General features: G+C 40.9%; 2 protein-coding genes across 2 annotated transcripts in view; one reads left to right on the forward strand and one right to left on the reverse strand.

The window, feature by feature from the left end:
* PDHX (pyruvate dehydrogenase complex component X) overlaps positions 1-6,292 on the reverse strand; it is a 30,413-nt gene extending 24,121 nt beyond the window's left edge. The window contains exons 1-3 of the mRNA XM_053448598.1: positions 6,137-6,292; positions 1,505-1,588; positions 106-206 (exon numbers count right to left, since the gene is read on the reverse strand). Of these exons, the coding sequence (XP_053304573.1) occupies positions 106-206; positions 1,505-1,588; positions 6,137-6,254 (303 nt within the window). The 5' untranslated portion in view covers positions 6,255-6,292. The remainder of the gene's footprint in view (positions 1-105; positions 207-1,504; positions 1,589-6,136) is intronic.
* Positions 6,293-6,668: 376 nt separating this feature from the next.
* APIP (APAF1 interacting protein) lies at positions 6,669-14,077 on the forward strand. Its single transcript, XM_053448603.1, has 7 exons — positions 6,669-7,007; positions 8,389-8,489; positions 9,563-9,611; positions 11,236-11,353; positions 11,662-11,797; positions 12,297-12,464; positions 13,072-14,077. The coding sequence occupies exons 1-7, from the start codon at positions 6,960-6,962 to the stop codon at positions 13,169-13,171; spliced, it is 720 nt and encodes a 239-aa protein (XP_053304578.1). The 5' UTR covers positions 6,669-6,959; the 3' UTR covers positions 13,172-14,077.
* The last annotated feature ends 3,579 nt before the right edge of the window (positions 14,078-17,656 follow it).

Genomic DNA, 17,656 nt, shown 5'->3' on the forward strand with positions numbered 1-17,656 from the left:
GGCGACGGGTCGCGGGATCAGCACAGGAACGATGGACCTTTGATATGGCAGAGAATGTATCAAGGGTCTCGGGGGAAAAAAACAGGTTTCCCCCACCCAGTTTACCATTATTTTTGCCAACACGCCGTCGTCGCTGGACTCCATGGTAACCACCGCTTTGTCGGTTTCGATCTCGCACAAGGCATCGCCGGCATTCACTATTTCACCTGGAAAAACGGAGATCAAATCAAAATAGCACCAAACAGCTCAGGTACAATTAAACAAAACAAAAAATGGAAGGCGCGCGCCGTAGAACTACGGGAATAAAGGTTTCCGATAATATACGGATTTAATGTGTAGAAGAGATTGGATTTGAGAAAATCTAACCAAGGTTTGCCCAGCGCAGCAGCAAACGCACGCATTTCACAAATAAAATAATGATAAGATTAGCACAACAACAACTGCATCCAGAAACAAAGAGGGCGATGATCGGGTTACTTTGTGCAGCCGTGATCGCCGTGTAACACGGAGCGCAATGGATGTAAAAGCACGGAGTAGTCCCCCTAATTGCCAGAGGGGCGAGTAAAAGCCGGAATCCTTGGATTCCTAATTGTTACTTCTGGCTCCTAGCTTTCTGTGCGATTCTAAGTCGAACCTCATTGATATAGCTGAAGCACGGGGCTATAAACCCATTAACCTCTACTATCCCCCCACCTCCTCTAAAAAGACAGAACGGCAGCGAGAAGACACCGGTTTGCAGATCGGGACGTACACGTTGAGACAAAACGGGACAATACTGAGACAGGCTGTAGGCGGATCAGAATTCCAGTGGTCATTGGCAACACTAATCTCTAAATAATCATGGGATAGCATCAAACAGAGCTCTTCTAGACAAAACTTAACGTTCTCCCTACTTTTACGGAAACCATGATTATTAATAAGAATAACATTAATCAGATGGAACTACGCTTCCTAAACGGTGTTCCAAAGAACCCTGCAGATGAATGTTTGTTTTGAGCGAGAAGATATATGAACTCGTGCTCGATATACCGCTACCTAAATGTCACGGGAGCATATCATGGCGACCTATTAAAAAAAGGGGGACAGGACAGGGTCATATGATGTAAAACGAGACTCTTAGGTAAATAATACGAGTTATTTGTTACAGAACAGAATGTATAAATTAGATTGCAGCGCCCTCTGCTGGCGGAAGCAGTTGGCTGCCGAGTTTTGAGACTCCGTGATAGTAAAGCGGCTTAAGGTATCCATTTAAAGAGGAGACCTCTGAGGTATTGAAACGTATGCAACACAAACTCTTCTTATTTGCTGACCCAATAAAAGATATTACCTTAGACGAAAAACCCAATAAAAAGCAGGAAATTACATCAAAGACTGTTAGATGTGGTTGGCAACATTTCAATTCTAGAAGTCATATATCCCTCCAACTAACATGGAGGGGGTTAGAAAGCCTTGGGCTAGTTGATAGAAACCCCCCAGCAGGTCCACGCAGAGACCACTAACTCACCTTCTTTCTTCAGCCACTTTACAATGTTTCCTTCTTCCATAGTGGGAGACAAAGCTGGCATGAAAACCTGAACGGACGGAACCCCTGCAAGACGAAAGGTGCAATCAGTAACGGTACAAGCTACATTTAGAAGTCACTATAAACAGATAAATAAATCTAGAAATCTGTCTAAGTTACATATACACAATATATATATATTTACAATTTTAAAACTATTGTTTATTTTTTCCCATATGTACATGCGCCCCAATTTCTGTTGATTGTAACATACGGTAATTGGAAAAAAGGTTTCCTAACCATGAATTCGTTTTTAAACTTAAATCAACAAACAACGTGCCATTGGAACACAGGAGTGATGGGAGTGATAAAGGGCCATTGGAACCCAGGAGTGATGGGAGTGATAAAGGGCCAATGGAACCCAGGAGTGATAAAGGGCCTCTGTACGCCTATGAAGAGATTCCATTAAAACAAAAACAAAAAAAATCAACGGTTTCCAGCTACAATAGTCATTTACAACATTAACTCTGTATGTGCTGGATTTCTGATCCATTTCATGTGATTTTAATGGATAGAAATAGCTTTTCTTTCAAAAACATGGAATGTTCTAAGTGACTCCAAACGTTTGAACGGTATATAAGTATATGTAGACAGACAGATGTAAATCACACGGAAGTGGTCGCTAATAATGATTATCACATACTAGTCTGTGGCAGAGCTCCTCGGTTATTCTGCACATGGATTTGTAGACCTGTGATTTGATTCACCTAACACAGAGAGTGTATGTTTGCAGACGGTCCCTGGGCATCATCCCCCCCCCCCCACGCTGTACTGAAGCCAAGTGGACCTTGGAGGAGCTGCCAAGTGTTACACCTGCTCAGGAGACATTGTGTAATTGGATTACCAGGATTTACATGTAACCAGTCTTAGCGGGTCAGAAGCACGAGATCTCTTAAGAATTACACATGCTCCACGTGTTGCACAATAACCGCGAACCTTACTGTCATCAAACTGCCCCCCCGAGGGACAGCGACCAGACCAAAACACCCCGATCTACAGAAAAGGGGGATCAGATATTTGGAATCGTGCGGATGTGGATTACAAAGCCTCCTATATAAAGAGGCACTAGTATAGATCCCACACAAAAACAGAATTTACCCGCAGATCGGCCCCCATTCGGCCCCTGTCTAGTCACCCGTTTCTCGTGCTGTAAAGACTCAAACCTTAATCAGTCGTTGGTCTCGTCTTAGATTCAGGAGCCGTATGTCTATCCCATGCATGTTTAATACCCTCACTGTATTACCCTCTACCACTTCTGCTGGGAGGCTGTATACAGCTACGTGTAAACTGCCAAAAAAAATAACCCTGGCCCTTTAAGAAAAGTCTTGAAATAAGTATTTCAATTAGGGGCCATATTAAAAACAGCTCAATATGCTGGTAGTTAGAGTACCTGTCCCAGAAAAAACACAGGATAAGTGACAGCGTTGATACACCGGGACCATTTAAACACCTGCGCTGGGGCTGTGGATCGTTCCAGTTGCCCTACACCTTTGCATTATATTTTACATTCGGTTACGTAGCGCCATCAGATGCCGTAGCGCTGTTAGAACCAGAGTCCGTGAAGTCATTTAAAATCACTTCCCATAACAAACCGGTACAAAAAGGAAGAGAGGACCCTGCTCTTGTGAGCTTACAATCTAATCTTTGCTTAATATCACTTAATAGGATAATGAAAATGCTTGGAAGGCAGATAAATGCTCCGTAATTTCTGTATAATAAAGCGGACACGGACCTGAACAACAATATATACTCTCCGCTTACGTATATATCCTTCTCAGATTATAAACAGTATCGACGACATCGCAATATTTATGCTGTTTGCGAAAACATTAAAATACTATTATTATGAAATTACATTCTCATTAACTTTAAGGAAGGCCGTATCTATCTAAGCATCCAAACAACAACCTCTCTCTCGGAGGACTAGTTATTTAATTTAAAAAAATAAATAAAATAAATTAATAATAATAATCTACATTTTGAAAATGGAATGGAAAATAAAAATAAAAAAAAATATTTCTCCGTTTGAGTCACTCTGTAAAGCCACGCTTTACAGAGTGAAATCTATCAACTTTGAGGATTTTTGTGTCTGGAAGCATCAGATCTGGGTCTGCTTGAGTGTCAGGCGCGTGAGAACACTCCGGGACCGGACGCTTGATGTACACAGATAAAAGGTTCGGGCCAGCGGACAGTCTGGTGTCGCTCTATCTCACTACCCCTACCCTATTCTGGCAACCTACTGAGTGATGACCTCATTTATTACAATTCCCGCAGGCAGAAGGTGAAGGAACGCATCACTCAAAAGCTGGTCTGTGTGCGCCACCTGCTGGACACTGGGGTGTACTGACAACGCAACACAAATACTGCATCTACTCACATGAGAAGCCATACTATACAGGGGAGAGCATGAAGGGCCACAGGGAGATCTAATAGCCAATAGAAACAAGGCAGAGAGGCATTGGGAGGAATCATTCACACAGTCAGGATTTGCCCCCTTCCCCTGTAAGATCCCATGATCTGTGCCAGCTTAGGCTCCTGCCTTGATCATATCATGAAACCCATAGGAGTACATTACAGGTGAACGCACGCGTGTATAAATCACACATGAAACAATAGCGTGTACGGCAGCTTTCCCAGATGACTAAATCATCACACAGGGGCTAAACACCAGAGCTGGATACATTTATATGGAGTATAATTTATATTTATATTTATATTTAAAGAAAAGAAATGTGTCGGGCAGTTCTAGAAGCAATAAAGTATCTGACACATTGGAAGATGTCCAATCCTGTGTCTCAATATCACTTTGTCCCGATAATCAATAAAAGTTTGTTCTTCCCCTCCTATTCTCACTTACTTCTCTAGAGATTGGCATACCGCGCTCCATAGAGGCACATAACATCACAATGACAGTAATAACAAATGACTATAAAAGGGTTTGCTTTAGTGCATAAATAAACCGCAAGCAAGAGTAATATCCAAATATTTACAGTTGGCAACCAAACTCTTGGTCTGGTGTTTTACAATCACCTGTAAGCAGTAAATGGAACAGGAACAGGACGCTCCAACAACACCGGGGCCAAACCTGTGCATAAGATACCCCCGGCTCCCCACGTAAAGTGGGATAAAGGGTATACCAGATCAAGTATGATCGCAAAACTACATTTTTCCACTAGATGTGAATTAGGACTTATGTGACCTGCTTCCCTGGCTGCCCAGAGATAAAAAAAAACAATAAAGAATGACGGCAAACTATATAACAAATTACTGAGTACAGTAAATAACATGAAATAGATCATAAATCCAGCACAGACGGGGTTAATATTGTAAATGACTATTGTAGCTGGAGACGGCTGGTTTTTTTTACAAAATATCTTCATAGGCGTACAGAGGCCCTTTATCACTCCCATTACTCCTGCGTTGCAATTGCCCTTTATCCCTCCCATCACTCCTGTGTTCCAATGGCCCTTTATCACTCCCATCACTCCTGCGTTGCAATTGCCCTTTATCCCTCCCATCACTCCTGTGTTCCAGTGGCCCTTTATCACTCCCATCACTCCTGCGTTCCAATGGCCCTTTATCCTTCCCATCACTCCTGTGTTCCAATGGCCCTTTATCCCTCCCATCACTCCTGTGTTCCAATGGCCCTTTATCCCTCCCATCACTCCTGTGTTCCAATGGCCCTTTATCCCTCCCATCACTCCTGTGTTCCAATGGCCCTTTATCCCTCCCATCACTCCTGTGTTCCAATGGCCCTTTATCCCTCCCATCACTCCTGTGTTCCAATGGCCCTTTATCACTCCTGGGTTCCAACGGCCCTTTATTCCTCCCATCACTCCTGTGTTCCAATGGCCCTTTATCACTCCCATCACTCCTGTGTTCCAACGGCCCTTTATCCCTCCCCAATCTACTCACAACCCCTTAAGATCATAATTTCTCATGTGAGGCCACGGTAGCTGCCTACAGCCACCAGCCTGGGACTAAGGTGAGGATGCAGTAATCTATTTGCATGAAAAGTCAGAGGGCCACTTGCCAGCTGGCTCTAGCGGTGGTCGCAGTTTATGCACCGCGGACAGGTATGACCTGCGCTTACAGTCACTAGAGAACAAAGCATTATTTAACTATAGAAATAGCATATATATGTTAAGCAAATGAGAAAGGGGGGGGACGTCATGGGGCTTTGGGGACACAACACAGACACATAAGATGTATGGAAGAAAGAGAAGGAAATCTGTGTTCAGATACGCATGACAGATATGGGGTACCATCCCTACTTTTAAAACACAACAGCCATATTTACAATTATGAGTCAAAGCCTGTAATATGGAGAAACCGCTATTGACACCAATTGTGTTGTTACTGACAAAAACTTAGCATTTGGCACTCAATCCTACTTTATTAACGTAAAGCAGTAGAAACATATCATGCCCAAATATGCTAAAAATCATTTCTCTCTGAATATTTGGCATTACATGCACCTATGTACAATGTCTGCATGATTTGCATGCACTGAATGGAGTATAATGACAGGCGTAGTGGCTAAACACCCAGTCTCCCCACTTGCCCCACGCTCACCCCTCCATCTTCCAGTGGTGTGCAGAACTCTCAAGCCACCTTCACAACCCCGGCTCCGGAGACCCGCCACCAATGACCTAACGATCCCTTGACAGCCCAGTCTCAAGGAGGCAGCCATCTTCCCGCAGGACCCCGACTGGGAACACCCTCGCAGTGCCTGTCCAGAATACAACACAACTCTTCCCTGTTTTCCGGAAAAAGCCGTAACAGCTTGTCCTGCACAGCCTCTCTGGTATTCACGAATTTACTCCTGTGATAAAATAGACAATTAGTTCCGGCAGGAGGTTACTCTCACACGGGCCTGAGGACCTTCCGTCTGCGAGGTCCCCAGAGAGGCTGCCTCACTACTGCCTGACTAGAAATAAACAAATATCCCTGATCATAGGGACTAGATGTGCACTTCTTACTCTATCGCTAATGCCTATAATCTTGACTCGGGGTTGCACCCTCCGAAAGAGGGTGCCCCAGCGCTAGAATCTAAGTCCTAGATTGCAGTACGTCATCAAGCCGCGCCAGTATCAGGCCATGAGCTGTGGGCATTGAGTGTTTATGTCAGTGTCTGACTCCTCCCTTCCCCAGCACTGACAGAAAATACACCTCAGTGAAGCACATTCTAACAATTAGATTAACAATATGCTATAACACAACCCCCAACACAACAGACGCACAACATAATGTGTTACACTGTAATGTAATAACATACATTGTACTGCCCGACTTGCACAAACACTGAAACTAAGTAAGGTACAGCAGATAGAGACACAAAAAGGCCCAGTTTAGCACAAAAAAGACACACAAATAACAACAGCTGCTGCCTGCCAATATGTATTACTGCAACGGAGAGAACTGCAACCAGACCGACAACGCCAAGGTACAGTGCTTCCAATGTTATTGCCTCTGGGTACGTTTGTGTTCATCGGACTAGTTATTTATTTATAAACACACAATAATGTACAAAGAATTGCCTTTTCATGAAACAAAGTTGCAGCTGTCAGGTAAAGCAATCTGTCAGGTTCCTGATATAAAGGAGCGTCGCTTCTTTGTTTTAATTCCACGTTTAAACTGCTGCTTTTAATGCGTTGATGTATGTAGACTGCCTTTCAAAAGTTTGGGGGCTCGCTGAGCTGTTGTCATGGAAAACAAGGAGATTTCTGGCTGTAACATAATTGAAAAAGGGTTTCTAACGATCGGTTAGCCTTTTAAACTTGAACTTGGATCAGCAAACGCAACTTGCCGTTGGAACACAGGAGTGATAAAGGGCCGTTGGAACACAGGCGTGATGGGAGTGATAAAGGGCCATTGGAACGCAGGAGTGATGGGAGTGATAAAGGCCCAGGGCCAGCCTTAGGGGTGTGCGACCTGTGCGGCTGCACAGGGCGCCATGGCAACAGGGGCGCCTGCCTGGGACTTAAATTAAAACATCGTTGTTTTTTTATTTATTTTTTTAACTTCATTTAACATCCTCCATGTTAAATAATGTTTTTTTAAAACTTTATTTAACATGGAGGATGTTAAATAAAGTTAAAACAACAAAAAAAACCCCAATGTTTTAATCTAAGTCCCGGGCAGGGGCGTCGAGCGGGCGCTCGTGAAGTTTTCAGAAACTGCTCGGCAGTGAGAAGGGGCAGAGTTGGGAAAGGCAGTGGGAAGGGGGGAGAGGGGATAGATAGTGAGAAAGGGGAGTTTTGTGACAAGATTTTTTTTTCCTTTCTTTTTGGGGGATGGGGAGGCGCCAGAACACCTAAGGCCGGCTCTGTAAAGGCCCATTGGAACACAGAAGTGATGGGAGTGATAAAGGGCCTATGTACACCTATGAAAATATTCCAATAAAAATCAGCCGTTTCCAGCTACTATAGTCATTTATGACATTAACCCCGTCTGCGCTGGATTTCTGATCCATTTCGTGTTGTTTAAATGGACAAAATGTGCTTTTCTTTTAACAACAAGAAATTCTCTAAGTGACCCCAAACTTTTGAACGTAATGTAAACATATAGATAGATATATTTATGGTAGCAATATGTTTTTTTGTATGTGTGCCCATTTAGTCTATAAAGCTTATCACCCTGACACAGAATGTACCAACAGTTATACTACATATATTTCCGCAAAAGGAAACAACGTGACCTAAATTGTTTAAATGCCTATAAAACCTTCAATAAAAAGTGTGTGCATACAGGGGAAGTGATGACAATATTAATTCAAATGTAAGTATGTAATTGACAGTAACAATAATTTGGTGTTTTCTTTATAGGATAAAGGACATCCAAGGAACTTGATACCTGAACTTTGCAGACAGTTTTACAGCTTGGGCTGGGTTACTGGAACTGGAGGGGGCATCAGCCTGAAGTATGGGTGAGTTATCATCTCTTGTGTGTTTAAGGTGAAACTATTATATTAAAATCACCTCTTTTTTTAATAGTTTGTTAAAGGGACAGTTTAGTGCATATCACCCAATAACCTCTACCCTCTGTGAGTACTTAACATTCATGTTTGAAGGCTAAAAAAATAAGATAAGAGACTGCGGGCTGCCCATGCTCACCTCCTTCGTGGGTCAACAATTGTTGCTGCTGATTTACTGTTTAAATCATCAGGAAAAGAGAAGCATTTGCAAATGGAGAACACCATTAAAATGTAAAGGGACCTCACAGCTATCATATGCATTAACGTGCACATGATGCCTGGATTGTCGTTTTCTGATCACTGAAAAAAACTATAAGAATATATAGAATCCTTCAACAACTTCGACTTTCTAAGATGTTTACCCTTTAGAGAGCAACAGGGTTCTTTTTTTTAGTATATGTAATCATAAGAGACAATATCTTTAGGCTTACAGGCAGTTTCCATATTCCTCTTCTATCGTCATTCAAGTCCTTTAATGTGGTTGAGAATAACAGGTAGAGGTTTAGGGTTTCACTGAAGAAATATGAGATTGAATCTGATTTGAATATCACTTCCAGTGAGTACAGTATTCCTCATGAGAAATGAGTATCTCGTATGGTGTCACTAGAGGTCAGGCTTACAATACGATGTGCGATAGACTTCCATGTGTCCAGAGACTTAAGACGAAACTCACAACAAGAACAATACAGTTTTAATTGAAGCATGATGATAATAAAATATTTCGCGGCCATAAAAATAAGGGTGAGTAATGTGAGTCATAGTGTTGTAAGGCAGGATCAAAAACATACAAATCCATTAATGAAGTCACTAAGTGTCGCAATGAACCATGACAAATACTATTTTATTCATATCTCGGTTACCATATAACTTGTCACCATATGCCACGTGTTGTATTTGCTTCTTCAGCAAAGTGTTGTTTTTTCATTAAGCAGAAATTAAATTTTACCATGATCTTTCCAAATCGTTACCAATATATACCGCATTGCTAACTTTTTTTTTTTACCTATTTTTTTTCTTTCAAAAAGAGACGAGATTTACATTGCACCATCTGGAGTCCAAAAGGAGAGAATTCAGGTACAGGAAAGCTGCTTTCTTGAGTTATTATCTGTTACAAAAGGACTGTATTTAATATATATATATATATATACTAATTTCTATGTGTGAACTCATTAAGCACTTGTCCTGATATTTTGTTAATGCTAATGTTTATGTTCTTTTTTAATCATTATGTAATTAAATGGGAAGTTAAGAGGCAGTAAACACCCATAAATGCAGGGGGCTACTTTGCCCTTCAGCTGTTGTCAAACATCAACTCCTGCAAATCTCTGCAAGGCGTTGTGATAGACGTACTTAAAACTTTGGGGTAACTTTTCATGGAAAAGAAGGGCATTTCTGGCCGTAACATAGTTGCAAGAGGGTTTTCTAATTATCAATTAGCCTTTAAAACTTTAACTTGGATTAGCGAACACAACATGCCATTGGAACACAGGAGGGATAAAGGGCCGTTGGAACCCAGGAGTGATGGGAGTGATAAAGGGCCGTTGGAACACAGGAGTCATGGGAGTGATAAAGGGCCATTGGAACCCAGAAGTGATGGGAGTGATAAAGGGCCATTGGAACCCAGGAGTAATTAAAGACTTCTGTACACCTATATGTCAAGCAATGTCTGCTTTTTGTTATTCATATCAAAATTAGATTTTCTTTCACAAACAAGGACATTTGTAAGTGACCCCAAACTTTTGAACTATACAGTAGTTGTCCAGGAACTGGAGAACTGCAAGTTAGCTTTTACCAACATAGATCCTACTTTCTCTTTGTGTCACGTAAAATTACAAGGCAACGAACCATCGCTTTACCCGCCGTCTCCTCTTTCCAAAATCCAGCAGTTCCCGGTGATCCGGGGTCCAAAGGAAACCTCTTAATTGTGAGCCCCCCCTCCCAAGCTGTGAAAGTGGGACAGTTTTATTTGTGTAATTTCTTTAATGGAAAGCGAGTATTTTCTATGTATTTGGAACGTTTCAGCCTGTTCAGTCACAAGGAGGAAGTTGGAACAGTACCAGTTCATGCAAAGTTGGGTTAATGCTATAGCCAAGTTTCTGTGTCTAACAAAAACAGGTTTTTGGTTTAGTATAGGCGAGAGTTTTACAGTAACTTTCACCTTGAGTTTTAAGTAACATTTCACTTCAGTTTAGCACGCTTGCTAATAAAGACTGACACTGTCCCAGCTTGCACAAAGGATGTTAATTAAAAGAAGTAGAGATTTTATCTGTTGATGATGCTGCCAAGGAAAACATATTGCAATTTGAGCGGCATCATCTTCTCCTTCCTCCCAGAGGGACATGTCCTCATCCCAAAAAAATGCTTTTTTAACAAAAATTAAAAAAACAGAAAAAAACCTTCTTTAACCATTTATTTATTTAACATTATTTTTTCTTTTTTGTTATATTGTGTGAATACTAATAGTCGCCAACTTTGCCTTAAATCAGGAGGCATAATGCATGCATTAACCTCAATTGGATTGTTGAATAGTTTATGGACTGTATGCTATGTCGTGCAGCTGCTATTTCATGGGGATTGACATTTGATTAAGACTCTCTACGATATATTACAATATGCATATATTAAAATAAGAGTGGTCTATACACCCGTCAAAAATAACCTACAGGACATAAGACAACATGCCTGCGTTTTCTTTCAGCCAGACGACCTGTTTGTTTGCGACATTGATGAAAGAGACATTAGCTGCCCTCCGCCATACAGAAACTTGAAGAAGAGCCAGTGCACACCGCTTTTTATGAATGCTTACACCATGAGAGGTATTCTACATAGGGGTTTATTCAATAGGATGAGCTTGAGTGTTCCTGAGTAATGCATCAGTAAATCAGTTCTTTAAAGTCACTGATTGATCCGTGCGTTACTCAAGCGGCGTTTACTGTACCAGCAGACCTTTTAGTCTAATCTGTACATTATATATACAGCAATTAAATTTGAGCCATATATAAGTTATGCTTTTATACAAAATTGTCTGCGGCAAAATTCTAAAATAACACATTTTGCTCTGTGTGGAACTGTTGGCCGCCTGCAACACAACGCTAACGTTCTTACAAATGTTTGGTTTTCGCAGAGGCCGGCGCTGTCATCCACACTCACTCTAAGGCTGCCGTTATGGCCACATTGCTCTTCCCAGGGAAGGAATTCCGGATCACGCATCAAGAAATGATCAAAGGGATAAAGAAGTGTACCTCTGGCGGCTATTACAGGTGCATACCCAATACCCGTCCTTCATTCCTATTATACAGTAAAGCCTTGCTCCTATTAAATATTTGTCAATCTCAATGTCTTAAAATATGTTAAAACATGAAATGCAATACATATATAACACAAGAACACTTAAACACACAGCTGTATGCATATTTCTGCAATGCCTAAGTTCACTCTTGTTGCAGCGATATACCAATAGTATTATTCTGTGTCCAGATAGCAACCCGCTGCAAACACGGGACAAATAACGGTTTCATAAAACTATAATATAGCTATAAATAACTGAGTAGTTAAGGAGACAGATGATGATTTTTTTATACATGCAATGCTTTAATACCTTGGTTATATTTGGCTTCAAGTTTCCTTTATTAGATCATTTTCCTTTCTCATGAAGTTTAAGAACTGAAATAGAATGTTCATATTTCTAGTGTTATAAGCTATGTGTGTGAGGTGCCCCCCTGTTGTATAAACCCCCTGATTCCGGCTTATGTCTGCTAGGTATGACGACCTTCTAGTGGTCCCCATCGTCGAGAACACTCCGGAGGAGAAGGACCTCAAGGATCGCATGGCGAGAGCAATGATGGAGTATCCCGACTCTTGTGCGGTTCTTGTGCGTCGCCACGGCGTGTACGTCTGGGGAGACTCCTGGGAGAAAGCAAAAACCATGTAAGCAAAGGCTTCTGATTCCACAAACACAGGAGCAGCACACCTCTCAGTTTAAGAACAGTCGTAAATTGGCTTTGACTGATTTATAGGGAAGCGCTACGTTTCACAACGTACATGCTTCAAAGTACATGGCAAGCATGATTTATTTATAAAGCTGTTGGAACCGCAAGTAAGATGTAAAGGTATTGCTTAGAGAATACGTTTTAATGGAGAGGGCCATAAAGATAGCGCGATTGTAGATGCGTAAATGTACATTTCTGCCCTGTCAATGACGGCTTGGTGTTCACCCATGCATTTTTCTTTAGTTTCTAATACACATTTGGTAACAATGGCAACCATTGTTATTATGGTTATGAGACAAAGTTGTCATCTATGCACTGATGTGATAAATTTATTGAGTTAATATGTTCTGATGGTTCTGATGTCAGGTTTGATGACCATAGTTACGATTTATTGTTTAGAAGGGGCCATGAAATTGCCCTAAAATATCAAAGCTGTAGGAGTTCCTATGACTCTTATTAATATTTAAAGGCAGTCGAATGCCTGGGATTAGAAGTAGTTAAGCTGCCTGGCTTCCCCTGATCCGACACTTTCCCGTTTCTCCTAGGTGCGAGTGCTATGATTACCTTTTTGAGATCGCGGTGCAAATGAAGCAACACGGCCTGGACCCTTCTGCTCTTCCTACCGAGGAAAAGGGAATAGTTTAAATCCCACCCCACACCATCGATACGTCAATCATAGATCCACAAGTAACAGCACCGGAGCTCCGCAGAGGCAAAGATCCCATACCCTGCTAAGTGCTTATTACGTTTTTTGTCATTCTCCCGTCCCCGTCATCTTTCGCTGTATCCTCTCTGTACCGATAATCTAAAAATGAGTGAAAAACTGTGAAACCTGTTCCAATAAGAGGGGTCACTGCTTCGCAGACAGCTCAAATTTGGTTAAACCTGGCCATTTTTAAGGCCTTTATTTATAAAGGTGCAACAAATCAAGGAGGCCACTGTTCAAAAACTGTGAAGCTTCATACTGTTAGCAAGGCACAGGGGCGAACTTCCACCCCTCTGCCCCAACACGGTGACCTACCGTAGGCTTAGGGATACTTGTAGCGTTTAAATTAAATCCATAGCTATGCACTTTGCTTCATTCCATTTGCCTCGTGAAGTACAAAACATTTTAATGATCTATCCAGGAAGCCAAATTTTAGAGAAGGGGGGGCTTGTTGTGAATAGAGTTACATTTTACTGTCATACCAGATTCCGCCAAATCTATCAAATCTGATTATAAAAATAAAGCACAATAAAGCAGGCGATGATAATTGACCCTCCCTTCCTTTGGGTTAGTCCTGGTAGGCTAGACTTTTACTGATGTACTATGTTTTTAAACGTGTGTGACGAGTGGAGTTATCGCAATGTGTTATGAACGTTGTACGACGTTGTTTAAATCTCACATGATGCAAAAATAGTAAAAAAAAGAAGAAAAAAAAAATAACCTCAGCTTTCTTTTTCAAGGTGCTTCGGAATCAAACCGTTACCCACTATAGTGTTTGGTAAATGAACGATTAATGTTATTTTCTGATGCGTACCTCCTGCGGAAGGAGTGCTGGGTTACCAAAACATACATTAAAAAATGTAACGGAATTTTCCAGTCTATTCTTTTACATTTCAGAGCCTTGGTGGGTTATTCTCCTAGCAAATAAATGATCATATATGGGGGAGGGGAATTAAGCCGATGCGCACATGGAATGGATGGAGTGTTTAGTGAATAATATGTAAGTATGCCTTTAATTGTAAGGGTTCCAAAAGTTGCTGATGTTAATGTGTCCATGGCATGTTTTCATGAACACCTGCGTATGTTGTGTTTATTTTTGGAATATATACCCCCCCCCATAGTATTTCCTATCATTGGTCAGATTGGTTGCCCGCAGTTTATAGGGGTTGGCCAGTGCTGGATGCCATCTTGTAAATCATCTGCCTTCTGCCTGCCCCACCTTACAATACAAATTTAAGGACAGGTGAAAAGAGCAATGAATTTCAAAATGTCAAACACTGACGTGTATGCAAAGGGAAGAACCGACGGATCAGAGAGAAAAAAATATTCAATATTAAGGGCGCGACAAAAGGGCCGCCGTAAAGAATGCCGTGTCGACATGGCTTATTGTGAAACAAAGTTGGAATCATTGAGGAGATTAATCCGTCAAGCAATAACTCCAGACCCAGAAAGTGTATATCCAGCCCTCTCCTGCTTGCTTACCCCAGCTGGGTAGGGGCTTCACGTGTCTCTACAGCTGGTGTCAAGCACTGGGCTATGACATCATACCTAATCCCTTTGTATATGTGGTGCAGGGGAGCATTAAGATAGCCCTTTGGCAGATGAGGTGCAGACCTCACCTTCCACCAAACCCCACTGGGTTGTTTGGGAAGGTCGTGTGATGTCCCCAGCTGACCCGTGGCGAGCCCGGATAAACTCTGTGGCCTTCTGTCCTAAGAAGAATCTCAGATCTATCCATAACCCACATCTACCACATCAGCACGGGTGGATGATTGTCCTTTTTGACTCCACCTGACGATCTTCATAGGAGATCCTGATTCACACGTCAGCCTGGACCTGACTCATATTCTACTGCGATGTAACGATCGCTAAGAATTGCATAATCTGAGTATATTTTTAGAATATCTTGACGTCCTCAGTGACCATCGCTGATATTTCGAAAGCTCTCGGGGTTTGCTCACTTACTAACTTACCCAGGTATGGGGGGACGTAATCTTCAAAACCCCTTCTGCTGTTTAAGGGACTTTTCAACATAAAATAGGTCACCTGTTTCATAAATATCGACCAAAAAAAACCCCGATCGCACATTTTGAGGATTCCTCCCAGGAGAAAAACATATTTGTATATTTTGCATAAATTATTGGGTAGTTCTGGTGAACCCAAATAGTGTTTTAAATATATTTTTATTTTCAGGACAAGTTGTTTTGGAAAAACTCCATTTCTGGCTGACATTCTGTACAGATCCTTTCCCGGTGTTATGTAGGGTGACATTGATATACCCCGCGAGCTTCCTGCTATGGGGCAAACACTCCATTAGTAGATTTGCATACACTAATTGCAGCTGGCAGAAGAGAGAAAGGAAGCTTCGTCCTCCAATAATTACATTGTAAAAATGTTATTTATTGTGATATAGAATACTTCCTGATGATCCGGTCCCTTCGAGGCATTTTACATATCCTAATGGAGTCATCGCAGTGCAATGCAAATCCGGGCAGTTACCGCTGTCACGAGCGTGTAGACACTGGAGAAGAAATCTATTATAGACTTCTATAGAATCAATCAGCAATTAAATAGTTAATCCTTTTTTTTTTCTTTTTTTTTGTTAATTAATAATCACTATTACTGTATTTTATCATAACTTAATCTAACTACACAAAGTATGTTTTCTTAAGTAATTTAAGCTGGATTGTTCACATTTATTTTTTTATTTATTATTATTAATATTTTATTTAATGCTATAGAAGGACGAATGGCTCTTATTGTACCGGAGTCAAAAGATGGGGGAGGACTCAGAACTTTATTAGGGTAAACCTTCATTTCTGATCATTTTTGATTGGCAATTGTTTGTTTTCATCTCCTCCATTTAGCTTGAAGGGGAGAAGTTGTGTCACAGAAACCTCTAAATGCATTTAAATACATTATATACACTTCAGCGCGGTAGGGAAGTTTATTTCAAAGGAGGAGAAATGTTAGAGAGTTGTAGATAAGTAGAACAGCCACCTGGCAGAAGTGGTAGAGGCTAATACGGTGAGGGTATTAAACATGCATGGGATAGGCATATGGCTCCTGAATCTAAGATTGAGACCAACGACTGCTTAAGGTTTAAGACTTTACAGCAGGAGAAACGGGCGACTAGACAGGGGCCAAATGGGGCCGATCTGCAGCAGATTCTGTGTTTCTTGCAAACTGTTGCATTTTAGTGAGATTATTGGGCTTTATTTGTTTCAGCGATTTTGGTTAAAATTGAAAGATTTTGTGTTTCAGTTTTCACATCCACGCCTCCTATTTGTGACCCCCCCCCCACAATTATCATTTGAAAAATATGGCATAACTTAAACTTTGGAAGAGGAAGGGAAAATGCAATTCACGAGTTACTGAAGTGTCACAAAGCAAAACCCAGCACTTAGTTTACGGTGCCCTGAAATGATTTGCAATGAAAAGCTGTCAATTATCGTGAAACACAAACTATAAATCATTCTTAACTGGGTCAGTATATAACATTATACTCTTTAATAAATATGTATATATTATATATATATATATATATAAACATTTATTTTTTAGTTTCTTTAACTTTTTTTTAACAATTATAAAAACAAATGCATGCAATTGACAGACTAATGGTCTATTAATATTAAAATTATACGCTAAATTAACCACTAATTTACCATCTCAAACCAGATTTAATTAAACCAACAACCGTTTAGAAGTATTAAAACACAGTGAGTGGGATCACCTTAGGGGATCATAATTGTGATGTGTGCAGGTGGTGTTAACTTACTAAACTAAAGCTACATATATATATATATATATATATATATATATATCAAGCTAGTAGACTCCTAAGCACCTCCCAATTGTCCCTGTCCCAGCGAGTCAGTCCCTCTTTGGACCCAAATACCTCTGTTTTCTCCTTAGCTGACCCATGATCTCCAACGCCTGCGAAATCATTTGGGACATGTGCTGAAAAATCAGGACTGTCCCACGTACAAGGGGACAGTTGGGAAGCATGAATGTGTTACACTGAAGGGTATAAAAATAGAAATGGGTTTATGAATGAAATGGATTTAGTCCGTGAGTCAGATGTTACTAATTAGATTTTCTCCATAATATTTATACACATGTAGCGAGATAATATTTTGTTTGCTTTTCTTAGTGAGATAAAAGAGGTAAAGAACTCTTAATGCCGGCACTTTGTAAAGAAAACAGCCGTCAAAAAGTTGTAAATCTGACTTCTATGTCATCGTTTGTTTCCCCGGAATCATTTTAAATCCTGTTTCCATTTTTATGATGTTTCCTAGAAGATGGTCAACAGAAGGTAATATCATAAACATCATCGTGTTGTCATCAATTCTAAGTCTAATTATGAAAGAATCCACAAAGTAAATATTTACTCTTGGCGGATATCGTGGCAGATATGGAAA

The sequence above is a fragment of the Spea bombifrons genome, chromosome 10, assembly GCF_027358695.1.
Source record: "Spea bombifrons isolate aSpeBom1 chromosome 10, aSpeBom1.2.pri, whole genome shotgun sequence".
Taxonomy (NCBI): domain Eukaryota; kingdom Metazoa; phylum Chordata; class Amphibia; order Anura; family Pelobatidae; genus Spea; species Spea bombifrons.